This window comes from Cuculus canorus, chromosome 5 (assembly GCF_017976375.1).
Source record: "Cuculus canorus isolate bCucCan1 chromosome 5, bCucCan1.pri, whole genome shotgun sequence".
Taxonomy (NCBI): domain Eukaryota; kingdom Metazoa; phylum Chordata; class Aves; order Cuculiformes; family Cuculidae; genus Cuculus; species Cuculus canorus.
Genome location: NC_071405.1, coordinates 52,902,429 through 52,929,944, shown reverse-complemented (window position 1 = coordinate 52,929,944; position 27,516 = coordinate 52,902,429). Strand labels below are relative to the sequence as shown.

Below are 27,516 nucleotides of genomic sequence, written 5' to 3'. Positions count from 1 at the left end.
ATTGGGTACAAAATACTTGTGTTTTGTACAAAACATTTTCCAAAGAGCTGCTTCATTTGCTCTTGGAAACCTGTCTACTCCACCCTCTGAATTGGGATTTGAAAAGCAGTGTTATCCTCTTCCATTGCTAGGGGACAGATCTTTCACTCTGCATCAGGAAGCTGTGGCAATGACAAGGGCATTCAAGAGTCGCAGGAGTTGCTCTGCCCTATGGTATAGGAGAACCAGGATGGTTCTTCAGGTGCTTCCTGAGTAGATGATCTGTTGAAACCGGTATATTCAGGCTCAGGCCAGAAAAGGACCTGGTCCCAGCTTCTCATTCACCAGCAGAGGCTACAGCAAGTGACAGGAGAGAGCTCCATGTGTGCGAAGGCTTCTGCAGCTTAGGGATGGCTTCTTAAATAAATGCCCCAAAGCAGGGCCAGAACACAAGGAGTGAGAAAGGAGAAACCCTCTGGGCTTTCTAAACTCTGCTGAGGACACATCCTGATAGCTGCTTGCTATTACAGTGGCTTTTGAGGACACTGAAAAGATTAAACTGGGAATAAACTGTCTCCACTCTCTGCCCAATCCATCATAATAATGGGATTGCCAGAGATTGTTTATGTTGGATAATAATACTACTTAATGTGGGTGCTTCTGAGGACCCAAGTAAACCCTACATCTTGAAATATATATGGAACCAAAACTGGCCATGCCGAGACCTTGGACATGGTATTGAAAGACACAGGTAGCTGCGACAGCTACACAAGATGACTGAAACTCATCCTGTCTTTGCCTGGGCTAAGTCTGCCATAACTGAGTTATGCTGCTCATTTGGGAATTATCTTAGCTGCAGCTGCACTCTGTTCTCTTTTAATTTATATTATTCCACCATCTCTTCATTTGTCCTTTCTTGTCTTCCTCCCTACCGCCTCCTTCAGTAAGAAACTGTGTTGAAATATTCCAGCCCCTCTGTTTTGTGAAATTTCAGCCTCCTCCAGCTCTTACATCTTCCATATGTGCTGGTTTTAACTTTCTGTTTGAATGAAGGGAACTGTATTAAAGTCTTGGATTTACTTCATTTTCAGAATACAAGTAAATCGGGGATGAGTCTGAGCTTTGAGTTCAGGCCTGATCTTTTCCTAATTCTCAAACTCTCCCAGCTCTGCCTGGAGGTGGTAGGTAGCACAGTGTAGATGGGGGACTCAGGACTGGGTTACTGTAGGGTGGATCTAAGTTTGGATTTTTCTCTAAGTTTCAGTGTTATCTAGTTTGGCCCCAGCCCAATCATAATCATTACCCTGATCCCAAACCTGGTTCCTCCATGTGTCTGGGCTGGTTATTCTTTTTTAGATATGATAAACTAACACATCATATGTGTTATCTATCTTTTGCGATAAATGCCAAGCTGTCAGAATGAAAATGTCACATAAATCATACATCAAGTATTTACATCAAAAAAGGTGGACTCGTATGAATTTCAACAACTTTTCTGATGGTGTTATCATTTGCAGCAGGCTAGCCAGGTATCGCCAATATTTCCATTTCTGGAGTTGAAATAAACACAGCACATCAAAACAGAGTCATCAAACCAAAATGAAATGTATTCAACATGGTGCAACAGTCAATGCCATAAGAAATCTCCATGTAAGTATACAGAGTTATATATAATCTACACATACTAATATGACTTTACAAATCTCATATTACATGTAGATACACACAGAATGAACTTGGGAGGAAGCATTTGCTGCCAGCCCCTGTGGGGGCTCAGTTTGTTCCCTACTTGCCATAGGGAGTGACAACACTTTGTTTTCAAAAGTGACTTTTATTGCGAGCCTATTGCATTCTCCTGTGAGTCACTGTGGGTAATAATCTCTGCTATCCACACAACAAAATGGTACAGAGCTTGCTCAGTGTATTACCATGGCTTGTGGGATGGAGGTTTGGCAGGTGTGAGGTCCCTGGAGGGTCCCCAGTGTGACCATAAGCTTGTAGGGTCAGTCCCTGCCTCTGGGGGGGCATCTCTGGCCAGGCCAGGAGGGCAGCCCACAGACCAGAGGGCAGTGGCCCACTCTGCTGCGGTGGGGCACCTTCTGGGTTTGGCATTGCTGAGACTAATCGATGGTTTCTGGAAGGTGCTACACCTGCTCCAGGGAATGCATTGTGGGAAGACCCTGGAGCACCAGCAGGAGCAGCCAGTGGGGCTGGCGCCTAGCTGTGCTCCCTGCCTGGGGCTGGGGTGGCACCACATCCCACCTGGGAAGGTGGGAAGACAAGAGTGGGCTATGAGCCAAAACTCCTCCCCAGGGCATATGGAAAGCCAAGGGTAATGTAGAGCAGTCCTGTAACTGCTCTGATAGACACTGTGGGCGGAAGAGCTTCCTAACAACTCCAGACTACCAGTGGGAGGGTTAATACCATATTTACCCTTCCCTTTCCAGCACCTCTCCCCTTGTACAGCCTGTGCTGCTCTGAGTAAGCGGTAGGAACGAGACAACCACAAACCAAACCCGTAGCTCTAAAAATAGTGGGACTAACAGGGCACTGATCTACCTTATGGCTCTGGACAATTGCTAACAGGTGTGGAGCTGGACAAGTTTAACTACAACTGGAAATGCAGCAGCATCTCTGCTGCAGACCAGGCAGGGCAAGGTGAGCAAAGGGCTTTTTGCTTTATTGGTTCATGTCACTGCTCTGGAAAAAAAGGCCTCAGCATTCCTTAGGGGCATAGCCTGTGGTTGTATAAGCAGTCGGTGACATTTGTGCTGTGAATACTTTATTTTTGCCCAGTGGAAGGCAATTACACTCTGAAAGACATCCTCACTGGCAACCCTCCCTGAAAAATACAAAAGCAGAAGTGAGAAAACTGAAAAAAAAAAAAAAAAAAAAAAAAAAAGAAGGGTAAAGTGGGAGGAGGAGAACGTCAAGAAAGGAGAGAAGAAATGACGGAACAGGAAAAAAGACTGGTGAAAATAAAATAAATTTTAAAAGCACCTTTTTTGGTGGTTTGCAGGAGGTGACTCAGCCCCTGCAGATCTGAGTTCTCCTTCTGACTTCACTCTGTCTGGCAGCATGCCTTTTGCCTCGCTTTATCTGAGTTTCTTACCTTGCAGGGCATCCAAGAGGGCAAATACACTGCAAAGCACAGGGTTTACAAATCCTCCAGCAGCAACTGAGGTCAAATGTAATATAAAGGCTGAGGATGGGATGGGATGGGAGGAGAGGCAGGGAACTGAGGAGCAGAGAAAGGGTGGGAATGAAAGAGCAAAAGGAAGAGGGGAACAAATGACTAGGGAGATCAACTGAATGAGGAGGTGAAGCTTTTGGAAATGAGGTTATCCATTGATCAGAGTGACTGCAACCTCTTGCAATGGCAGGGTAAAGAGCTGAAGCTCGTCCGGCTCACCTCCTGTGGAGATGGATGCTTGCAGGATCCCTGCCAACAGCACCTCTGCAAGCCCTGTCCTGGGGCACAGATATGGAGAAACCACGGAGACTTGTCACAGAGAGGTTTCTAGGCAGGAGGAGCGCCTGACATAGAAATGCCGCCCATTGTGCCCCTCTGGCCTGTGCACAATCAGGACAGGGAAGAAGCGAGCATCATGGTAGGTTGGGGGGTTTTCATTGACAGCCAGCTGACTGGAGTAGGAGCAGCACTGCTCGTCCTGGCAGCCCCGTTCTGCGATGCTGCTGCTGTGGCTCCTCCAGAGGCCTGTCCTGTGTGAGCCATGGACACGGCAGAGGGAGAAGCGGCTGGTGTTGAGGGAGATGCGGGAGTTGCCGCTGCAGCTGTGGAAAGCATGGCGTGAAAAGATAGAGGAGGTGCTGGAGGCACGGTTGCAGCGTTCACAGCCATGGGCTGTTTCACCATAACGACACACTGTGTAGCTGTTGTAGGCTGGGGAGCTGGCCAGGTCCATGAGCATGGCCTCTGAGTAGCTGGGGATCAGCTGCCGATTGGTGCAGATGTGCCACTCCAGCTCAGTGCTGTCCTGCGTGGCGTCTCGTGGCATGCGATACCGGTACAAGGGCTCCTCCACTGCAGTGGGTGCTGTGTACTCCAGACCTAGTAGCTTCTCCACATGGTAGTGAACGTAAGCAGTTCGATACTCTATGAGGACCCTGAGTGGCCACGAGATCATTAGGATAGCTGCCACCCAGAAAGCATAGTGGGATACATACCATGGGAGGTGATCTGGGTCCCCATAAGCCATCATAAGCTCTTTAAAGTCCACATTTTTTAGCTGCATGCCTTCCCTCACCTCCATGTAGTCATCCAGCCCCTCGATCTCCGTGAAGAAGTGAGCTCTCTGAGTCAGGTAAGAGTTCTCAGACTCTATATTGGCAAAGCTGAAGCACTTGGTGAACCTCAGCTTGGTGGCTGTGTAGCTCTCCAGGCCCAAGAGCTCCTTGGAGATGTCCTTGTATCCACAGTGAGAGTAGTCAAACTCAGCTTCAGCCACATGGGTGTTGACCCTCTCATGGTAGACTTGTGTAGTGGTGTAGGCATCGCCGTTGCGGTACCGCGTCACCTGCCGGGTTCGCCGCACAAAGTGGTAGCTAATGGCCTTCCACCAGATGCACGGAGTGGCTTGTTGCATGCGGTTGATGCATTCATAGACACTGTCCACATCTGCCTTGTACTGCAGCTCTCTCTTGACATGGCAGTGCCAGCACTCCACCAGGTACACCACGTACAGCATGGAGAGGAAGGCGAGAGGGATATAGACATAGCCATCTGAGCATGGGCTGTCATGGTAGATCATGGACTTGCCCTTGAAGGAACTATCAAAGCTGAGCTTGGTGACCCGAGCCAGCTGACACCAGGCCACTGCACCCAGGCAGCCATACATGAGGATGGAAAGTAGGAGGCATTTCCAGTGGGACTCTCGGCACATGCAGGCACTCAGGGACTGCTTCACAGGGCGTTGCTTCAATCACACCACCAAGAAGGGAGAGAGAAAGACAAAGAGAGAGCAGGGAACCTGTCAGTCACACTACTTTGCACAACAGACTCCGTGACTGTTGCCTTCAAGGCTGCATCTGGCTTTGCTCTCGACTGCCTGAGCACTGGGACACCACCCTACTTAATATAAATGTGAATACAAACAGAAGCACCACGCCATGGACAGAGGTACATGGACACAACTCCTCCCTTGCTTCTTCCTGGCTCTGGGGAGGGAAATTCTTCGTGCAGCAGTGACTCAGTGTACCTGCATCCCGGTTGGATGGGCACATCTGCAGGGGGCAAGATGGACCTCTGTTTCTGTCTCCCTGCCTGGAGCCAGCATCATCTGTGCACCTCACCATCTTCTGAGGCCGAGAGGGCTTTGCAGCATGTAAACAGTCAAAAGCACAGGGCTGTGGACTTGCCTCTTTGCTTTGTGACTGCCTGGCACTTGGGCTCCCACACGGTGCTGCTGCTGAGGCTCAGAAGCAGCACACATTGCAGGGCTGCAGACCCATGGGTCATGCCAGCACAGGGGAACCAGCACTTTGTGGAGCTGGAGCTGCTGCCTGACTCAGAGCTGACTCACGCTCAACCCTGAAACCTACCAGATGATCGACACCATTTTCCTTGGAGGTGAGCCATCAGGAAAATTACTAGATTCAAGCACATTTAGTTGAAAAAAATTGCCAGGATTACAGCACGGTGCAGCATAGCTTCAGGCTGGATAGAAGACTAGCTCTGACCTAAAATACCTGAAAGCTTAAGCATTAGAGCTAAGGGTGTATGCATGAATATTTAAACACAGCTCATCTCTCTCTTTCAAGTCCCAAAAGTCAGGCTAGGAGAACCAGAGTTCACACTCTTGTAGTCCTACTGCATCCCCTGAGATGGTGTGATTGCAGCCCTTACCCCGGCCGTGAAGCAGTGAATCAGCTGCATTGTCATACTATGTTGAGCTATAACCTAAAATGTCAAACTGAGCCATGCAGGCAGCGGAAACGGAGTTGTCTCCCTGCAAAGAGGAGGCAGCAGCATTACTGGCTGACAGCTGCCTATCTATAGAAAGTGCATGAAGCAAGATCCCCCGCTGCCCTGATAAATAATGGGGAGGGCTGTCTGCATCCCTCTTGTTACTGCCATCCTTTGCCAACCCCCTAACTCTGAAGAACTGACAGTGAGAAAGCAGACATACACTGATATTCATGCATCATTATGCCCTCTGCCGAGCCAGATTCCATGCAAAAATAAAAGCACACTATTACACCTTCTCCATAGATGTCAACAGATGCTAGGTTGGAAAATATCTTCACTTTCTTTCTTTAGGGATAAAGTTCTCCCCTGGTATAGCTTGTCTTGGAACCAAAGCAGTTAGGATTCAGTAAGTAAACTTGAACTAACAATTAATTTAAGGAGCAGCATTATATGACTCAGGAAATAATCGTGTGGTGCCACTTAAAATAAGAGTTTACTGTCTTCCCAATGAGATGGAAGTATTAGCATCTAACCTTGTGGGGCTGTAAGGTCAGATTTAATACTGCTTATTTTTCTGGGACAGAGAATCATTTCTAAGTAACTATAGAGGGCGTTTATGGCTTGGTGAGCACTGCCAAACTAGATTTCACAGAGCTCAGTTTTGATTTCGTAGCTTCTAATCTGATACTGTGTAAGTGCAGAGTAATTTTATTGATTTTAGAGAGCTACACCAGTGTTCATCTGCAGGGCCCAAGGGTAGAATCTGGCCCTTCATTCTACCAAATGCATCCAGAAGCAATCTGTTAAAATATTTCTATTCTTATCCCAAACCTTTTGTATGTGTGTATGTGTCAGAATAAAAAATAATTATGCTGGGCTGTATTCTCTTTATAGTGGCCAAAATGGTTGTAATGAAGCTAAGTGGGTTATAAAGGACACCGGCCATAACTTTCCTGTAGATAGGGCAGTTAAAAGACCTTAGTATGGGTGAGAATAAGGCTGTTTTCCTTAGCTTTTTGCAAGAAACCTTGATGAAAGCCACAAAGTGGCTTCAGGGAGCTGCTAAATGAGCTGAAAAATAACCATAGTAGTTTTGGGAGTGAATCCTGGCATCTACATGCAATCATGGAAAGTTTCATCTCTTAAAACTCTTGCCAAATACCCACTGCTCTGTTCCAGTGTGGCTATTGCCCCAATGTAAGCTTCTGCCCCAGTTGTACATTGCACCCTCGTTCAGAGCCCCAGGCTCATGGGAACTCTGCCAGGAATCACTGTCTTCTATTCCTTGTCTCTTCTTGACACAGAACTAGAGTTTTTAAGTGCTGTAGTAATGCAAAAATATGGACTGTAATGAAGAATTGCAAATCTCCCCCCGTTTTTTCCCCTGAAGGTTTTCTCAGGTGAAGAAAAACTTTGAAAATGAACATAGAATAGTCAGGGTTGGAAGGGACGTTAAAGATCCAGTTCCACCCCCCTGCCATGGGCAGGGACATGTCCCACTAGATCAGAATGCCCAAGGCCCCATCCAACCTGGCCTTGAACACCTCCAGGGACGGGGCATCCATAACTTCCCTGGGCAACCTGTGCCAGTGTCTCACCACTCTCACGGTGAAGAAATTCTTCCCGATGTCTACTCTAAATCTGCCCCTCTTCCGTTTATACCCGTTCCCCCTGGTCCTATCCCCACAAGCCTTTATGAATAGCCCCTCCCCAGCTTTCCTGTAGGCCCCCTTCAGGTACTGGAAGGTCACTATAAGATCTCCTCGGAGCCTTCTCTTCTCCAGGCTGCAACCCCAACTCCCTCAGCCTGTCCTCGTAGGCAGGGCGCTCCAGCCCTCTGATCATCTTTGTAGCCCTCCTCTGGACTTGTTCCAACAGCTCCATATCCTTCTTACATTGAGGATTCCAGAACTGGACACAGTATTCCAGATGAGGTCTCACAAGAGAGGAATAGAGGGGCGGAATCACTTCCCTTGATCTGCTGGCCACAATTCTTTTGATGCAGCCCAGGATACGGTTGGCCTTCTGGGCTGCGAGTGCACATTGTTGGCTCATGTCGAGCTTCTCATTGACGGCTCATGTCGAGCTTCTCATTGACCAGCACCCTCAAGTCCTTCTCTGCAGGGCTGCTCTCAATCACGTCATCCCCCATGGTGTACTGAACGTCTGTCTACTCAAGTCACTTGGACTGTGCAGAAGGAAACAGATGGGTGATATTCTAACACAGGAAGTTCACACTAAGGTTTCCACAGGTACCTCTCATGACATGATTAATTTTGTGAAGAATGCTAGTGGACAGAGCAAAAGATGTCCAGCAGTTAGTTTTAATGTAAGGTGAGTACTTAAGTACTCCACACAGCTCCATGAACCTCAATTCTTCCTATGACTTGTTCAAAGCGCTCTTAGCCTAGCCCTGCGCACAGCCACGCAAGTGGGCTGTCCCACATCAGTTAAGTCATTATTTGCCAAAGGCACTGCAATCCCCACCTACCCTTTATCTCACATCCCTTGACTAACAACTTCTCCGCTCCCTGCAGCTCTGTGGTCCAACTTAGAACCCACAGGCTGGCTTCTGCCCAAGGGGTGATTCAACCAGCCCTGCTGGTTAGGGCTATCAGTGGCCATACTGGAGCAGGCAAATACCTCCTAATGTGCTTAGCTCCATGAAATGTCATCTTCCCTTTGCGGGAAGAAAGAGGTCTGGTCTCACCAGTCCTGGAGTGGCACCGAGCTGCGCTGGCAGCAGCTCAGAGGCTTGCAGGTCTGAGATGACATTTCTGTACATTCTGACATTTCACGCATCCTCTGGAGACGCTTCAAAAATGGAACTGTCCATTCAACCCACTGCACTTAAACGGTCAGATCAGCCTCAGCCAGGTTGCTTCCACTATTCTCACTGCAGCCTGTAAAAAAGGCAGCTTCTCTCCTCCTTGCATTGGTGAAGACATGCAGCCACAGAGCCCACTGCCACATCTCTCTGATTCACACACCTATCAGTCCAGTTCAGCAGGGCCTTCATGTTCAAAATCCTTAGGGAAAAATACAATTCTTTTCTCCTGACGCTTCTAACCCATTGCCTCATCTCCTTATTTGCTCCTAAGCAGATCCTACCCTGCACAGGTCCTTGGTTATAAAAAGATCTCTCTTCCAGGGTCTACCCCCTAGGCTGTCCCTCCTATTTAAAGCTCTGAATACATTCATGTGGCCTATATCCCCTTATTTCCCCTTCCCTTTGCTGAAATAATTATCTAATGCAATAATACTATTATAAAACACTCTTAGTGTTCGCAAGAAAGAGACAAAATAGAACATAAGTACAATGAAAGTATCAGACATTCACAAATATAATAAGGAAATATATCTTTCCATCTCTCTCTGCATAATGAATTCATTAATATGTTAAACCAGTGGTTCCCAGACTTTATTAATTAACATACCACCTTCCTGCAAGCATGACGTTTGTGGTGCTGCGTAGAATTTTCTCCTTTCTATGCATGGTGTTTCAGATCAAAACAGGGCAATCTTGTATTTCTGGATGAGTACAATTAATACTTAAGGAAACTAATAATTTCCATGATAACTTGGGCCAGCCAAGCAAACAAGAGTTGCATCCTTTGAGGAATGCTGCACGATCTGTGTTGTTTTGATGTGGAGCAAAAACATAACACTTGGAAAATGTTAATAGAGAAACATAATTGAAGAAAGCACAGAGAGAACCAGAGCCAAAGAGAGACTATCCCAGAATAGACTATGCCTGTGAGCTAGGACTCACAGATTTGCGTCTCTAACCTGGATCAAGAGGTGTCCTTTTTCTCCTGATTGTCAGTGGCTTTGCTTCCAGCACTGACCTAAGAAACCTCCCAACGGAAGATCAAATGAGCTAGATTGCCCAGAGAAGTTGCAGATGCTTCAATACTGGAAGTGTTCAAGGCCAGATTGGACAGGACTTGGAGCAACCTGATCTAGTGCAAGATATCCCTGCCCATGGCAGGGCGGGTGGACTAGATGATCTGACCCAAGCAATTCTGTGATTGTGCATCCGCTTCTGTCAAGCAGGATAGCTTTGCCAAATCAAATGTTCCACCCTAAAGGCCCCAACCAGCTCTGACGACAGTACAAATTGTAAAAATCTTCTGGATTGGATGGAATGCTGTGAACAAGCACAGCTGAGCCGCCAGTGTTATAGTTTATGAATTTCAAGTCATGTTAAAAACACACACGCTGTAAATAATGTCTTGCTATGCTCTGGCATTGCTGCTGAACGGCTTTCAGAGGCCTCCCTTCTCATTGCATCTGACTGGATTGGAAACTCCTCTTAACTCTTACCCAAATTACCCATAATCACAACAAAAATGTGTTTCCCACATTCTTTAGTAGATCTCAGCATGAATGAGGAAAATGCCATGGGTGGCATATGTGAGGAAGGCTCGGGATGCCTGTGTTGGGGGCCTTATGAAGCAAGAGAGGGTTTGGGGACAGCCCTGCCTGCTGTCCCTGGCCCCAGGCACTCAGCCCGTCATGACTGCATTCAGGTTATTTTGGCCCATCGTTTCCAGAAAGCTCAGGCAGGGTGAAGGATTTGTGTACCATGCAAAATGAAGAGGGCTCCACGTCCTCCCATGGTCTGCTTTCTGTCTGGTGGTGTCGAGACTTCCGAGACACTAAATGATAGATGTTATTTAATTGTTTGCCACAGTTGCTGGAAAGTAGTCTGGAAGGCCCTAACTGCCGATGAAGAACTGGAATTTCAACTGACACCTCTAGCAGACAGGAGTTTCCAGACTGGCAACACTGCGATTATTTCTCCTTCAAGAAAGTTCTGTGCAAAACTTAGTTTGCAAATGGTAAAATGTCCAGGCAGTGGATGAAAGGGCAATTGCCTTCAAAGACACCTTCCGATGGCAGATGCCCAAGATCAAAAGCAGGTACGCCAGGACTGGTGTGGAGTCTCCCACTGGGTGTGCAGTCACACCCACCCAGTGCTCATCCTGGCACAACAGCAGCCAGGTCAGGTTCTTGCTGCACCAACTGTAATGAAAATCATTAGAACGTGCTCTGTGTTGCAGCAGCGTGCAAATTAGGGCTGCTAATCTCACACAATATAAAGGGGTGGAGAGAGAGCAGGTGGGTGCACAGCCCAGTACGTCCCCTGCTTAGCAGCTAGAGCTAAGTATGCTCTGGTGGCATGAGCAAGGGGCTGGTTTTGGCTCTCCTACCCATCCGTTGACTCCTTGTAAGCAACTAGCATTAAGACGTAGGCAGGTAAATTGTAGCTGGTAGCTATCCTAAGTAAGCCTATAAGAAACTCTATTGGGGGTGTCCAAGAATACAATTACACACACACCCCAACCCTAATTTCTCCTTAAAAGGCACATTTGAAATGCCAGGCTGATGCTAAAGAACCAGAACATATTTCTGAGTGACCAAATTGTGCTTGTGTCTCTAGGTCCCTTCCTCGGTGGGATGTAAGGACTAATGAATTCCATAGGACACAGGTTGAGGAGGGCTGGGGAGTCCCCCCTCCCATTAGTAGGAGGAGGTAGGGCCACGTTCAGGTCCAGATGGATTCCACCAGCTCAGGTTTTTGGGTAACTAGTGCCTCTGTTTTACCAGCAATGGCTCTCTGCTTTTGCTGACCTCTGGATACAAGTATATCTGACAGCAGTACTCGCCCACTAGCCACATGGTTATCCCTTTGTGATGGTGGGCATCCTTGTAACATAATGAACAGCCAGATGGTTCTTTAGCATTACAGGTAGTCACAGAAATTTCTTCTATCAACTTTGCAAGGCCACTCTGAGCCAGGAAGGTTCAGCTTCCAAACTACATTTACACCTGAAGACTGGGAGACACTACACAAATTTACTCTGTATTCATATGTATGACCCAGTAACTAGCAGTTGGTAAAAGCTCATCTTTAACTTATCAGTTAAATGAAGAGCCTGCAATCCCCTTTCATCTCATAATGAAATTTTACTGTGGTTGTAATTTCATCTCACTCCAGCCCCCACTCATGTCAGTGAGGATGCCCATTCTCCAGGTGGTGAAGGAATCCTTTAATACGATTATCTTCTCTCTCTGAAGATACTTGTCCATTCTGACACTTCTCAGCTTTCTTTATGACAATTTAAATGGGTCAAGACCTTGAAGTCCTTCATTGTACAGTCATTTTTCTAGCTTATTTGGTGCTGTACTCTCTTTCTAGCATCTTTAGATCCTTCTCAAATGCGTACCCTGCAAGTGGACATAGGACTCCAGCACTTATTTAATTGCCATCATGCGAAAACATAAAATCACCTCCCATTCCCACTCATTCCTCTCTTTTAATGTCTCTCAAGAGTTGCATTTGTAGATTTTTGCACAGCACCACCCTGGGAGTTCCTGTTCAACTACTCACCTGCTTTGCTCCCATGTATTTTCTGAGTCACTGTTTCTGAGGACAGCTGAAGGATTGCCTGTACTCTCCACTCTGAAATGCATAACTTCAGATTTGGCTTTGGATAGAATGATAAAATTATCAAATGAAGCAAATCCCTCTGTAGGACTATGTTCGTCTCATCATTATAGACCAGCCTGCTAATATTTGTGCTAACTCTAAATGTTACCAGCAGTGAATTTATGCTTAATTCCAGTGGATAGTGTCAAATCTAGTAATTATTCCTGCAGAACTCTGCCAATCTAATGGCTAAATACTCCACTAACTTATACAAGACTTCTTATACAACACAAATCTGTGAGTCTTCACAAAGCTGAGTGTCAATCATAAACACAAGGCTGTGAGGTGTCGTGTGGTCACCGACGTGCTCCTCACACTTCCAGTGCTCACTGCTGGGATTAATGCCACGTGCAGATCTACATACAATACTAAGAGAAGCCCTCCCAAAGCTTCATTCAAGCTTTGCCTAGCTTGCTGTTGCCGTGCGCTATTCATCAGCAGCTGTATTTTACTCCAAAATTGACTGTATGACACTGTGAGCTTGAAGCAGCTCTCCTTTTTCTAGCTGCTTACTTCATGCAAATGGTTATGGTGACAATTACAAACATCTTTTGTTCTCTTCTGATTTTGATTGGCAAAATAAATTTGAACTGAAAGTTGCCAAACTGACCCCAAGAGAGGGCAAGAAATAATCTGTGAAGTCCAAAGGAAACAGAACAAACTATTCTGGAGTCACAGACTTTAAAAAGTTGACACGTAATTTTGCCTAATTCTTACTACTCTCCATAGCTCTCTACTGACAGAATGCCTTTTTCCTCTCGGTCAGACTTTGTGTTTCAGTCTCCTTGAAAATTCCAGCATGAGCTGTATAAGCAGAAAACATGCTGCCACAGCACGAATTTATTTTAATGTTTGTTTTGTGGACAGTTCAGGGCCTAAGTTTGACTGCTTCTGTCTGCTTTGCAGCCAGATATCTGGGTTCTCCGGTTTCAAAAGCATTAAAATTCTCCTTCAGGGAAATCACGTCAAAAGAGTTTCCTGTCCTTTTAAACCCCATGTGTAAATGCATTTGCCCTTGGTGGATGACCTCAAGACCTGCAATTTTTGCTGGAGCAATATGCTATGATGTCTAAAGTGAAAGAATGAGAGAAAAAAGAGAGTAGTGAAGATGTGGTCTGAATGGAAACAGGTAAATGAATGAGAAACATGAGTAGTGGGGAGAGCAGGAGGAGAGAAAAGGATAGATAGCCTAGATATGCTCTGAATGCCATCGAGGCAGGGGAAGGGCGCTGTCAGGGAAGGTTGGAAAACAGATAGCCTGGGCAGGGGTAGAATCATAGAATGGTTTGAGTTGGAAGGGACCTTGAAGAGCACCTAATTCCACCCATCCTGCTGTGGGCAGGGACACCTCCCACGAGATCAGACTGCTCAAGGCCCCATCTCACCTGGCCTTGAACACCTCCAGGGATGGGGCATCCACAACTTCCCTGGGCAACCTGTGCCAGTGCCTCACCACGCTCATTGTGAAGAATTTCTTCCTTATGTCTAGTCTAAATCTGACCCTCTCCAGTTTATACCCATTCCCCCTCATCCTTTCACTACAAGCCTTTGTAAAAAAGTCCTTCCCTAGCTTTCTTGCAGCCCCTTCAGGTACTGGAAGGTCGCTCTAAGATCTCCTCTGAGCCTTCTCTTCTCCAGGCTGAACAAGCCCAACTCTCTCAGCCTGTCCTCGTAGGGAAGGTGCTCCAGCCCTCTGATCATCCTTGTAGCCCTCCTCTGGACCCATTCCAACAGCTCCATATCCTTCTTATGTTGAGGATTCCAGAACTGGACACAATACTCCGGGTGAGGTCTCACAAGAGAGGATAGAGGGGCAGAATCACTTCCCTTGACCTGCTGGCCACAATTCTTTTAACGCAGCCCTTATTTCTTGATTTGACCCATTGCATGGTTTCAGCACACCTTTTTATACCTCCCAAAGACACTGAAAATATAGCATTTATGAACTGCTTTTTTGGCAGGCTGGTAGTTCCCAGGGTCATCTTTTCTACCCTTTTTAAAAATGGGGACAACGTTACCCTTCTTCCAGTCACCAGGGACTTCTCCTGACTGCCATGACCTTTCAAATATCATGGAGAGTGGCTTGGCAACCACATCAACGGATTCCCTCAGGACTCTGGGATGTATCTCATCAGCTCCCATAGACTTATATATGTTCAGGTTCCTTAGGTGGCCATGAACCTGATCCTCCCCTACAGTGGGAGGGCCTTTACCTCCCTGGTCCCCATGTTGTTGTAGGAGGGAATCAGGCCCAGAGAAAGAACCTGGGTGAGGATCAAATGGGGGGAACAATAAGCCTGAGAGCACCAAAGCACTGCATGAGCTAGCAGTTCTCCTGGCTCATCTTTGACCTGGGAAGCAGCTACTCCTGAGTGGCTGATTCCTTGCCACTGAGAACTTCTCCAAAAAACAGATCTATGCCCCTATCTCCTCTTCGCAGCCTGGGGAGAGGGGTAAGGAATTGGGACAGATTGTCCCATGGTAATGACAGCATGCTGCCAGGCTGACACTGCAGATGTTTTTCAGCAAGAAGAGATGTGTGGCATCACAGCATGCCCCTGTTCTCCACCAAGACCTGTCTTTAGGGCTACAGGGTAGCTTTTATCACTGTCTTCAACAACAAAATGACCCTGCAGCCTGGAATTACTCATGTGAATAGAAAGTCGATCTTATATTTTTATTTTTCTTCTCTTTTATTTAGCAAGAATAATCTTCCCATACATGGGGAAAAAGAGTTGGGGAACACTGACAGAGTACTGGAAGAAAAGAAATAAAAGTAGAGAAGAAAGAAGGAAAAATGGTGGATAAATTAATACCGGTCGTAATTTCATTTGCCTCTGCAGATTTATGCTTGAGATGAATATTTCCCAAGGATATAATTGAAAGGGAAAGAATAATCAATAACCCCAAGTCACACACTTTGGCAGGCGGTGACCTGCCGGGATGAAAGCAGACTTTTGTCACTAACTGTGAGAGACTCTTCCATCTTGGTCAAGACAAGTCAGAAGAAAATGTTCCACCAGAGAGGACCACCGAGTCACTGCTAGGCATGCCCTAGGCTGTGCTCTTAACTATAATTGAGGTGACCTCTGGTGCTGAGAAAGGCTTCACCATTTGTGCAGTGGACAGGGACGATGTAAGAAGAGCAATGAACTCTCTGTCCCCTGTCCCCAGGCAGCCACAGCAGACATGGGTGCGGATATCATCTTCCAGCTCCTGAGGTGATCCTGGTGAAAGACTGGCCCAAGAAGTCTGGGGTGACCAGGAAGAAGACAGCTGTAGGAGAAAAGTCAGAGCACAACCTCTTATTGCCTTCCAGGTCAGATATTTGTTAGGGCTGAGCTAAACCAGACGTTGGTGTATGACAGGCAGAAGTGCTTCTCCACCATCTGACCCAATCTGGGCACTGCATGGGGCATTGATAATAAGGCCTGGTGAGGGAAAAGGGAGCTATTACAACAGTCATCTCATAAATCCCCTCCTGGAGAGCAGGAAACAAAATCTCTCCTGTCATCTATCTTGAACAGCAAGGAGCCCATTACACCTAGCTCATGCTGAGCCAGTAGCAAGTGCTCTCAGCATAGCTGCCAGCACAGAGGGAAAGAGAAATATAAGAGATAGAAGGCAAGAGAAAAAGTCTGGTTTGCATTAAAGAGAATCCCCCTCCAGTACTTGAACATGTAGCACATCGGTTTCTGTGCGAATGTTTTGGATGCATCATTTGCTCTTCTTCCATGAAACTCCTGTGAGAATGAAAGCTTCCTGCAGGCAGGGGCTGTGACGTCAGTGTCAAGCAGAAATTATATTACTTGGTCAAAAAAGAATAACCTGCATGCACTCCACGTGCTTGCAGCATCACTGACTCAGGTGTTTGCTTCATCAATTGCCCTCCTGTGGTGAACAGGGACTGCTTGGTTTCTTATTGTTCAAGTCCCTGAAGAGATTTAATCTCCTTCTGTCAACAGAGATGTCAGGAGAAACGTCTCAGGTTGGGAAGATGTACAAAATGGTAGCATTAAATTGTCTCCTCAGCAGAGCCTATCACATGACAAGACAAGACAAACCATGAAAACGCACAAAACTTGCTGATTCACCTGGATTTTTGGTGCTAGGATGCCCCTGAAATACCATACAAAGACAGCCTCTTATTTCACACCACTTATCCTTGTGAATTCAAGCCACCATCTGAAGATGACGAAAGCAGAGGGCAAGACAGAAGGAGCCTCCAGTCCTCTAAAATGTCAAATTCAGCAGTAGCTCTTGCAGGATAGTTTGAGTTCTTCTAGCAGAAATAAAGAAAGTCCTGGAAGATAAAGACATTTAGACCTCAGTCAATATATAATACGCTGCATGTTGCAGTATGATGGGAAAGCCATTCACTAAAATACAAGGGTACGTAGGCAAGAGGCACGAAGAATTTGGTCCTAGCCACACCCAAAGGTGATGTTACTGCATGCTGCTCCAAGGAAAGCCATGCAGTTACATCTTCAGTGCCAAAGAATCCTAGGAACAAGGTGGTCACCATGTGCAAAATAGAGAGCAGGGTCATTTTAGTGACAGCTTCTCATGAGCTCACAGAAATGCTACACTTAGATATTATTCCTTTCCCTCCCCAATCGCTGATGTTGCTACCAGCGGCTTTTCATTCAGCAGCAACATAAAGAGCATATTCTGGGGGCATGGGATCTTTCACAGTGATGTCAACAGTGGGAAAGAGTTCCTCAGTAAAGAAAAGCTGGGTTTTGAGCTGCCTTAGAACAAGTGAGTAGCTCCAAGAATGGTTCTTTTTTCATAGAGTCATTAAGGCTGGAAAAGACCTCTAAGAACATCCGGTTCAACCATCAGCCCATCACCATGCGTACTAAACCACGTCCCAAGGAACCACATCTACATGTTTTCTGAAAACCTCCAAGGAAAGAGACTCCACCACTTCCTTAGGTAGCTTGTTCCAATGTTTGACCACTCTTCTAGTAAATAATTTTTTTCTAATTTCCAATCTAAACTTCCATTGGTGCAATTTCAGGCTATTTCCTCTCATCTTATTGCTAGTTACTTGAAAGAAGGGACCAACACCCACCTCTCTACAACCTCCTTTCAGGTAGTTGTAGAGAGCAATAGGTCTGCCCTCAGCCTCCTCTTCTCCAACTAAACAGTCTCAGTTCCTTCAGCCACTCCTCACAAGACTTGCTCTCCAGTCCCTTCACCAGCTTCACTGCCCTCCTCTGGATACCCTCCAGCAGCTCAACGTCTTTCCTGTACTAAGGGGCCTAAAACTGAACATAGGATTCAAGGTGTGGCCTCACCAGGGTGAAGTACTGGGGCATGGTCACTTCCCTACTCCTGCTGGCCACACCATTTTTGATACAAGCCAGGATGCTGTTGTCCTTCTTGGCCACCTGAGCTGGCTCATGTTCAGACAGCTACAACTTCAACCACTTCCTACGCTTCAAACATACACTTGAAGCATACCAGACTTAGCTTAAATTCTCCACTCCTCTGCCTTGAATATTGGTGGTTCCTAGTAGACAAAGGGTAAATTTTACAGGTATAACAATGTGGCTCACCTCAACATTTATTGGTTAACTGATAAAAGCATCACATATCCTCATGAAAGGTATTGAGATGCAGTTTCCAGCTGCTGCCAGATTAGGAAGACAAAGTAATTGGCATGAGCCATAGTTGTGCCGCTTGGAATTTTGCAGCTTGCTTCACGCTTAGCCAGCCACTTGTCGCCCATCACAGCTAGTGGCCACCCCACCCAGAGGTTTCTAAGCAGGTGCCCTTGCCCCTCCTTCCACACTGCAGGGAGCTCCTGGAAGGGCTGACAGCAGTGTGTGTCTGTCTGTCCATCCTGTGGCTGCAGAGCAGACTGATCCTCGCCTCTGCAGGGACTGGCTCTAACATGCTGCTGCCAGTTAAAGCCAGACCTGGACAAGCCACAGGCGATACAGAGGTACTGCAGCCACAGGGGATCATCTAGGTGCAACTTACTGACAGCACTGGTGTTATGCACAGCTTTGCTGATATGAAGGGAAGACTGATTCCAGCCAAGGAAAAACAGGAGGGCTGGTGGGACCAGCTCCTGTTGCTTCGGTCTGGGAGAGATGGGGACAGTGGAGAGGGGAGAGACAGCTTGCTGCCAGCCTCAATATGCTTGACAAACTCCCAGCTGGATTCAACAGGAATCCCGTAGTATCTATTTTGCACCCACCTTTGCTCACAAGATGCAGCTCTCCAGGCATCGAGGAGGAGCTAGCAGTGGAAGAAGAGGCTGGTGGTTCCTCCTGTGCTGTGCAACCAAGCAGCCTGCAGGAGCAGATGTTAGAGCCACAGTGGTGTACTAAAACTTGTCCCTTCCCATGCCTGGGTCACAGATCCGCTCACCACTCATTGAAGAATGCATGTCCTGTACTTTAGTGTTCTCAGCATTGCCACAGGTCCTGTGTGTCCTGCCCAACATTCCCTCAGGATCAACATAGGGAAGCAAGGAACTGACCTGGAGCCAGGTTGGACAACAGCCACAGGTTAGTTTCCCTGATGGGGAAAGCAGGGAGCCAGGAGGAGACTGTATGGTGAGGAGGAATCCTAAGGAGTGTTAGCTCTTCAACAGCTATTTGAAACCTAGCTGTTGAATGCCTCTCTTTAGAGACTTTGCAAATGAGAAAAATAGTTCATTATTATTGATAACATTTAATCTTTGCTTACTATGAAGGAACACCTTGAATGGGGGGATAGAAACATCTCTGAAGTCCTCAGAAGAAATATGATATGGGGCTGATTGAAGCTCCAGTGAAGTCTGAGGATATAGGAGAGCTACTCAAAGGGAACTGTGAATCAAGCTTCATAAGAACCATGAAGTTTTATGTTTATTCTTGCTTTTTTTTTTTTTTTGCAAAGTCATTCTTCTACTTAGCAAACCCAGAACAAGGTCGCTCTGTGATTTGACCTCTTAACTTCCAACCTTCCCGTGCATGACCTCCCAGTCAGAGCCTGCCAGCCACACTTAAGGAGAGGACCAGCCAGACCCATGATGCTAGGCTGCCACAGTTTAGGCTGCAGCCATGCCAGGTCCCTGGTGCTGCTGAGCTGAGCATCCCTCAGAATAACCCCTAGCCACTGCTTGGGCTTCAGCTGCTCTGTCAGATTCGAGGAGCATGTTTCCCTTTCTCTGCATCTTTCTGAACACGGCTGGGGCCTCAGTGCTGTCAGGTCATTTTATAATGGTGCTCTCGTTAAGATGTGGTAGTATTCCAGCAGCTAATGCTTCCCCGTGAGAAATGAGATTTCATCATAAATATTCCTTCTCTCTCCCTCTTGCTTCTTTCTTCTCTCTCTGCAACACATTCTGCAATAACATGTGACAGCATAGCAGAGAAAAGCTTCACTGGAAATTCATCTAAACACCTAATGGTTAAAAGGGATCCTGGGTGCCAGGACATCTGGATCTTATTTCTTGATTTGACCCACGGCATGGTTTCAGCATACCTTTTTATATCTCCCAAAGACACTGAAAATATAGCATTTATGAAGTGCTTTCACATAAGCATTGAGCAGCAGTCTCTGGGAAGGAGTCTCATCTGCATGTCAGCTGTTGCATCCTGACACTCTGAGTACCAGCTGGTGGGAACCAGGGGATTTAGCTCCTGCCCTGGCCTGCTGACAGACAGTCCTCTGCAGAGGCCCATGGCACACCTCAGGCCAGCAGGCAGACTGCTATTCCACCCTTTTATCACGTGCTCTCACTACTCCCTTCCTCCACCAGCTACTGGCAGTTCTTGCCATCCACCTCACCACCAGGCAGCCACGAGGGAGTTTTCTCCATCTTTTTAGTCCTCAGAGGGAACTCCATGCTGGCAGGACCATGCTGGTAGATGCCACCACCTCAGCCTCTGTGGTGATCCACAGTGTTCCTGCCCATCGCAGGTTAGAGCAGATGGCATGGCTTGTGCCTGCAGGCATTCAGGCTCTTCTAGCTCTTGTCCTCCAGGATACACTGTGCTGGTTTGTGAGAGCTACTCAAAGATGCTGATGCCTCATGCTGAATCACTTTTGTTACCACTCTAATTGAACGACGTACTCTACAATTCCCAGTCCAGCTCCTAAGGATAATCAATTGCATCGCCATAAAGGCAGCCCCTGGCCATAAATGCATGGGCACAAATCACTCCTTTCCCACAGCAAAATACATTGTGACCTGCAAAAGTCTCTCACCAAGCTCATCCTCTTCCCTGACAGAGTCAGATTATGCAGACTCCACATTTGCAAACCACTCCAATTAGCTTCCTTGCCAGAACGTGACCCTTTGTGACCTGCTCTGCCCTTTTCTCTAAGCTATCACTGCTCCCTGCTCTCACCAGCTGGCTACTTCGAGCCTCCGTCTTCCCTGAGGCCCAGTATTGCCAGTCTTTCCTTAACAAGGCCTTCACTGGGTGGATGCTGAATTAGGGTGTGCAATTCATCAGCCATATAGAAATGGTGCTTCATGTGAGTTGAGATTCCCCATACGTTATTCACCTGATGTGAAAATTAAAAGTATGGGTATTTCATGGGGCATAATCCCCTCTGTCCTCTCCTGGTGGCACACATGGCACCATGAGAGTGGCAGCCAGGTACACCAGAGACCACTTCACAACCTTAACTCTGCTCTGGGAAGGCTGCCAGCCTCCCAGTACTGCCAAGCTGCTGGTACCATGCGCAGCCACGCTCCTCCAGCCTTCCCACTCACCATCTGTCCTGCCCATTTCAGGCACCTTGCTTTGGCGGCTGCAGCTAAGACACACTGTGGGCAGAGCGCTCAGCGCTCTGGGAGGACCAGGCATGGGTGGCTCTTGGAGACGGCTTCTACCCCTGACCTGCGCTCTGGGCTCCTTTTGACAGATACCCTACCAGCTCTGCTGCTGGCAGCATCCCCTCCATAATACCTCACTGGCTCTTTTATCCACTGCTGTTTAAATGGAGTTACCCACTACGGTTTTGCATAGTTAAAAAAGCCATTATAGCAACTGTGACCTCAACAAAGTTTCACTATGTGCTCTTTTTAGCTTTACAGTTCTCAAGCTCAGAGGAACCTGGTGAAGGATTAGAGACTGAAAATGAACTCTCAAGTGTACTATATTTTCCGTGATTAGAACTTCAAAACTAATTAACTACTTAAACACACTTTTCCAAAAAGTGGAACTGGTACTGTAAGTGAAAAATCAAACACAGCCTTATCTATAGTGTCATGATAGTGTCACTATAACAACTGAAAGGTCCTTACAGTGCTGACAATAGCTCAGCAGCTGCTATTCTTAACTCACTACCATGTGTTAGGACACACCTAGAAACGCTCATGGTGGATTACTGGGGGACATTTCACTCTTTCTAATCTCTGTTTCTGCATTGTCACTTGTCACTGGCAATGATTTGAGTTATTTTCTTCCATTGTGTAGAATAAGACCAAAGGAAGCCTTCTGCCACCATTTCTGGGGGAAGACACCTCCTACTTCACTCTTGTACTGTTTGAAAAGCATCCTTGGTATCCACTCTTCCCTTCTGGAGGGAGATCATCCCCTGGCGTCTCTGAAGCAAGAAAGGGAAACGAAGGAGAGTATTTGGGGCTTTGAAACAGTGTGCAGACTCATTACTTTTCCACTGGCTGTATGCCCACTTGAGAGAAGAGCATTAGAAACCAGGTCTGGAGAGGACCTACCATGTAATCATCTAGTCTCTCCCTCTGCCATGACACAACATCTATGTACTTAAGAGCTGTTTGCTTCAATTTTCCTTGTAATCCTCCAATGGCAGAGCTCCACAAGCTCCCCAGTTGTTTCAGCCCAGTTCTCCTTTGAGAAAATTACCTTGCTGGAAGAATTTGGGAAAGTCAGTCAGAAGGAGCAACTCACTTCAGCCTCAGACACGATGGTAAGGAAGCCTTCTCTGTCAGAAGACAGAAAACTTTGCCCGTAGAAGCCCACACAGCTGGAGCCTAGGCTGCCCCTCATAGCTCAGATACATCCATTCGATGTTTTCTATCTATTTTTTTAAACTCCTGATAGCTCCCTTTGTGAAGTACAGAGAAGAAAGCCAACTTCAGGGCATCAAGAACAGATGCGTGATCAGAAGATAAAGTAGGACAACAAAAAGAACAGAAGCAGAAGAAAGACGTGATGCCTCAGCACGGATTTTCTTATGACAGGATCTGCAATGCAAATATTGCCTCAAACTACAGGATCATGAAAAAAAGCTTTCCAGCTCCTTCGATGCTACTACTGCTTGACTTTTTCCTTTGTCTCTGAGGGAGATCATTTAGATCAAGGAATAAGATGCACTCCATGGTTTATGTCTGACAAACAAACCAAGGGTAGGAGGGGTAGAAAGGGACTTTTCCTCTTTGACATTCACATAAGAGGGGGAATATAGTGCACTGCATAAAAAAATAACTTTGGTCAATCGTACTCACTTAGTAACCAAAAGCTATCATTCAGGGTGTTAGCAGAGCAGGTCTTTTGCAAGAAGTTTAGGAAAGCTGAGGGGAAGGAAAAGCATAGCTTCCCCAGGAGCCACATCTCACATCTCCTTCTCTCCTCTGGGCAGAGACCACTGGGTCAATGCCCTGTGCAGCTCTTTACAAGGTTTACAAGGTCCGAGGAGACCTTATAGAGACCTTCCAGGACCTGAAGGAAGTTACGAGAAAGCTGGAGAGGGACTGTTTACAAAGGCTTGTAGTGATAGGACCAGGGGCAATGGCTATAAACTGGAGAGGGGCAGATTTAGACTAGACATAAGGAAGAACTTCTTCACTATGAGAGTGGTGAAGCACTGGAACAGGATGCTCAGGGAAGTTGTGGATGCCCCATCCCTAGAGATCTTCAAGGCCAGGTTGGATGGGGCCTTGGGCAGCCTGACCTAGTGGGATGTCCCTGCCTATGGCAGGGGGTTGGAACTGGATGCTCTTTAAGGTCCCTTCCAAGCCAAACTATACTATGATTCTATGAAATAGCCCCTCTCTGGCAATGGTCCCTCCATGGCTTCTGCTTAAAAGGTGGTGGAGAAGAATACTAACCACCATGACAGGCCCTGCCCCCTCTCTTCTCCATCTCCCTCTCCTGGGTTTGTTTCTCTCGAGCATAGAAGTCTTAGGAATGACAACAAGCCTCCAGTGGAAGAGGAGATCATCAGAGAGGCAGTGGGAGCAAAGAGCCTCCTGCAGATCTGTGACAGAGCAGTGTTCATCAGATCATGGGGATTCGCTGGTGAGAAAAGTGCACCCACAGCATTCCTGATAAACCTGGGAGGGTTGCTTGTCTTACTTTCTCCACCACGTCTCAGCCCCACGAGTATGCCTCAAGACACAGAAGGGGACAGTTTAAAGCTACCCAGTCTAAGCTATACAGGGCTTTGTGCCTGATGTTTTCAATGCCATAAAATGAGTCTTGACAAATAGAATAAACATATTTGACATACATATTGGGGAAAAGGGATAAAAATGCTAGAACACTAAATGGAGTTAATCCCACAAGTAGAGGGTGTCTCTCCAGTGGCGTGCTTAAGAGGAAAGAACCCAGCTGTCTTTTGACCTGACTGCCTATAAAGCTGTAGCCTGCAAAACAAGGAATATGTATGTTTTCTTAACTTGTAACACCCCTTGGACCTTTTGTGACCACGAATAGCACTCTTAAAATGAGCTCTTGCTGCATTTTGCAGCAGCAGTAAGAGGCAGATGAAACAGTTTTAAGTGGCCTCTTCTGTAACAACTCCACCAGTGAGCTGAGGACCTTGGTTTTCAGGAACATCGACCCATGAGGTTTTCCCTCTTTTATTTAAATAGCTTAACTGATTATAGTATGTCAATTAAAGTTCTTAAATATGGAAGAGAAGATAAACCCAGGCGTGGACACCTGCTGTTTGACTCTGCCAGTACAGATAAGACAAATACGTATTTCAAAATGTCAGGTTGTTGTTGCTTTCAGCTTTCTTCAGTGATTACTTGGCTATGGTGGCAAATAAGTTATGTTTGTTCTCATCAGCGTCCCTTTCATGAAAAAGGAAAACAATTTCCACTAAGTTCTAAAGATTTATTTAAGTATTTAAGACTATTTCCCAACTGAGGTGCAAATTGCAGAAATGCAGAAAAGCCCCTACCAACTCTTCAGTGTAGGTGTAGGCTGTCACACAAATAAGACAAGAAAAACCACCATCCCACAGCTTAACCAGGGCAGTACAGAGCAGCAGGTTCTGCTACCTCAGGGAGAAAAATAAAGGAAAATATGTCCAGAGAATCAATCTACAGCACCAAATGCTGAGATGTCTGGAAGAAACATGTTCTTTACAATCCCTCCCCTCAAAGATCTTGATTCTTTTTTGCAAGAGTTGATAGGATGGTAAAATCCTGCAGCACCACCAAAAGCACCGCTGTTCCAGGTCATCCAGCTCAAGCAATTGATATTGATATTCAAAAAAAAATCAAACCAGAATACTGGCAGGAAATCCAGGGGCTTGCTCTGATATTCAGCAAAACCAGCAGCAAACCTAAGTGGCCCTTGGGAAAAGAGGATGAAGGCAGTGACAGGTAACCGGGCCACCTCTGCTCTAAAGCTGCACCTTTGCTTGTCCTGCTTTCGAGAGTAAAAACAGACTTCTGTCACATACTCTATTACTAGCTCAGAGTTTTATCTGACATTGATTTATTACCAAATAAAGGCAATTTTAAGTCACCGTTAATATTTAAGTCCATGTACTTGATCTAAGTGAATCCATAAATTACAAGATGAATAGAGAAGTCCATGAAATCTCCATTTCATACTGGGCATTTAAATGTAATTGCAGATCCGAGCTCAAAAGGACTGTTTACATGCAGATGAAGGAAACACAAGAAAAAGACCTATGTTGTAGAGCTGCAGTGTTAGGATATTGCTGTTATAAGCATTTGAGATATAGATTCAAATGTGCAAACGTTTGAGTTGGAACAGAAGAAAAACTGAGAACAGGATGAGTGAAGCAAGATATAATATGCTCAGCAGAGAGATTGAGTGCTCTTATGCTTAGAAATGGCTTGGATGTTTTTATGGTGGACTTAATATATTGGAAAGCCTTCTGTAGCTCCTAGTCATAGACCAAATAAATAAAAAAATCCCTTCCAGCATTAACCATCTATTGATCTTTTGCAGGGCTGTAATTACATTGGGGAGCTCTACTGCTGGAACAGCAGCTGCACACTGGATTCAGCCACAGCTTTTTGAGGTGAACTGTGTGACAGGTGTTTAAAAAGCAATCGTACAGGAGAAAACCCTAGTTTTCATTCACAGAAGACAGTTTTTTCAGCCTGAGCTGCAAAGTCGATTATAGGTACTTTAAAAAGTGCTGTTTGGTTTTAGCCTAAGTATACTGCAGGTTCATGAAGGCTTTGTTGAGGCTACTGGATTTTGACTACAGGACCATGAGTCTGTTGACAAGCCATGGAACCCGCTAACAGAAGCTTTAAGCAGACTGACTCCACACAGCAATGATCCGGGGCTGCCTTCACTTCTGTTTTCAGTTTTCTTTGCGTGCTTTAGGGCTGCTCTGTGCATCCCTTGAAGCACATATGTTTGTTTTTAACTCTGCATTTTGAAGGACGTCCAGTCACTTCCACAATCCGCACATGGACTCTGTGATGTAAATGGCAGACCTGTCAAAACAGCTGGGAGCAAAGGCCACAATAAGTGTAGAAGAAAAACTCAGGCATCTCTAGTACAGGGCAGCTTGCTGTGCTCGAACGTGCTCGATGGTGCACGCACAGCCACTTGCTGCCACAGAGCCCCGCAGTTCTGTCTGCCCGGTGCCTTGTGGCTCACGATTTTTTGTGTCAACACTCAGACACATTCATCATTCCCTCCCTATGATCTGCAAGGCCACGGTAAGAGCTTCGCAGCCCATCTGAAGAATCGCATTTCTACAGCGTTTTCTGTTGCGGATCAGGCCCATGGGAAAAGGAGAGGGATGAGCTCCCTCTTTGGTCCCAAACCTCTGCAAGCCACGGGGCCCGGGATGCAAACCCCCTCCCCACACTCCATGTGCCTCTCCTGCCAGCGACACCAACGCCTTTTTTTTCCTTCAAGTCCCAGGGAAGCGGTGGGCTCTCCCAGACCAACCCCCAAGGGGTTTATTTAGCCCAACTTCCATCGCAGAGCCCCCCTTTCCCGCCCGAGCCCGGCAGCCGGGATCCCCGCTGCCACCGCGCCGGTGCGGGGGTTCGGAGGCGCTGCGGAGGGGGGATCTGCCCCCGCATACCGCACCCCGCACCGCGGCGCCGCTGCAGGGACCGCGGCTCCCCCGCCCCGCAGCTCCCCCCGAGCCGGGGCAGCCTCCTCCCGTCCCCGCGCCGGGAACACCTTTGCGCTCCCCCTGCATCCCCGGGGTGGGGCGGGCGCCCTCGCTCACCTCCTCCCGCACGGCGGCGGCCGGCACGGGGGTGCTGCCCGGCCCGCTCCCAGCGGCCGCCTCGGCTTCCCCCTCCGAGGACATCCTTGGCCATCACCGGCGGCGGGGGCTGCGGGGCCCCGAGGCGGCGGAGCCCCCGCGGGACGCCCCCTGCGCCGGGACCGGGGCGAGGCCGCCCCGCCGGGCGCTGCCGGCTCCCTCCACCATCCCAGGCAGGCAGGGCGGGCGGCGAGGGAGGGAGGGAGGCGGCGGAGGGGAGGAGAGAAAGACGAGGCGGAGGGGGGTGCCCCGCCGGCCCCCCCAGGTGAGCAGGCGCCCCCGCGGGAGGCTGAGAGCGGCGGGATGCGCCCTCTCCTCCCGGGGAACGACACCCCCCGACCCGTCCCGACAAGGGGGGGCTTTTCCCTTTCCCTGCCCGGGGTGCCCCCCTCGGGCTGAGCCCCCTCCTCCGCCTGGAAGCCCCTCGCAGAGCGGTTCCCACGCCTTCGCCGCGCGGCCCCGGCCGCTCTCCCGCCTCTCCGCGGGGCTGGCGGAGCCCGGCAGGGCGAGGGGGCGGATGAGGGATGCCCCAGGGAGGGCTCCTCACAGAGCGGCCAGCCAAGCCTGCCCGGCGATGCCCCGCTGCCCTCCCGGGCCGCCGGACGCTCGCACCGGGGGCAGAAGGCGACGCTGCCGGGACCAAGTCCCGAGGCTGTCCCGGTCCCTCCAGGCG

General features: G+C 47.7%; 1 protein-coding gene across 3 annotated transcripts; it reads right to left on the bottom strand.

Annotated features, from left to right (window-relative positions):
- Positions 1-1,568: 1,568 nt before the first annotated feature.
- Positions 1,569-27,039, bottom strand: LOC104067359 (transmembrane protein 151B). Of its 3 annotated transcripts, XM_054069098.1 has the most exons (3): positions 26,805-26,931; positions 16,499-16,707; positions 1,569-4,916 (listed from the first exon to the last, which is right to left on the bottom strand). In XM_054069098.1, exon 3 carries the CDS (start codon positions 4,881-4,883, stop codon positions 3,486-3,488), a length of 1,398 nt encoding a protein of 465 aa, XP_053925073.1. In that variant the 5' UTR covers positions 4,884-4,916; positions 16,499-16,707; positions 26,805-26,931; the 3' UTR covers positions 1,569-3,485. The 3 variants fall into 3 exon arrangements, with proteins under 3 accessions (XP_053925073.1, XP_053925070.1, XP_053925072.1); XM_054069095.1 differs by lacking the exon at positions 16,499-16,707 and having other exon boundaries at positions 26,805-27,039; XM_054069097.1 differs by lacking the exons at positions 16,499-16,707; positions 26,805-26,931 and adding an exon at positions 12,306-12,462.
- Between the last annotated feature and the right edge of the window lie 477 nt (positions 27,040-27,516).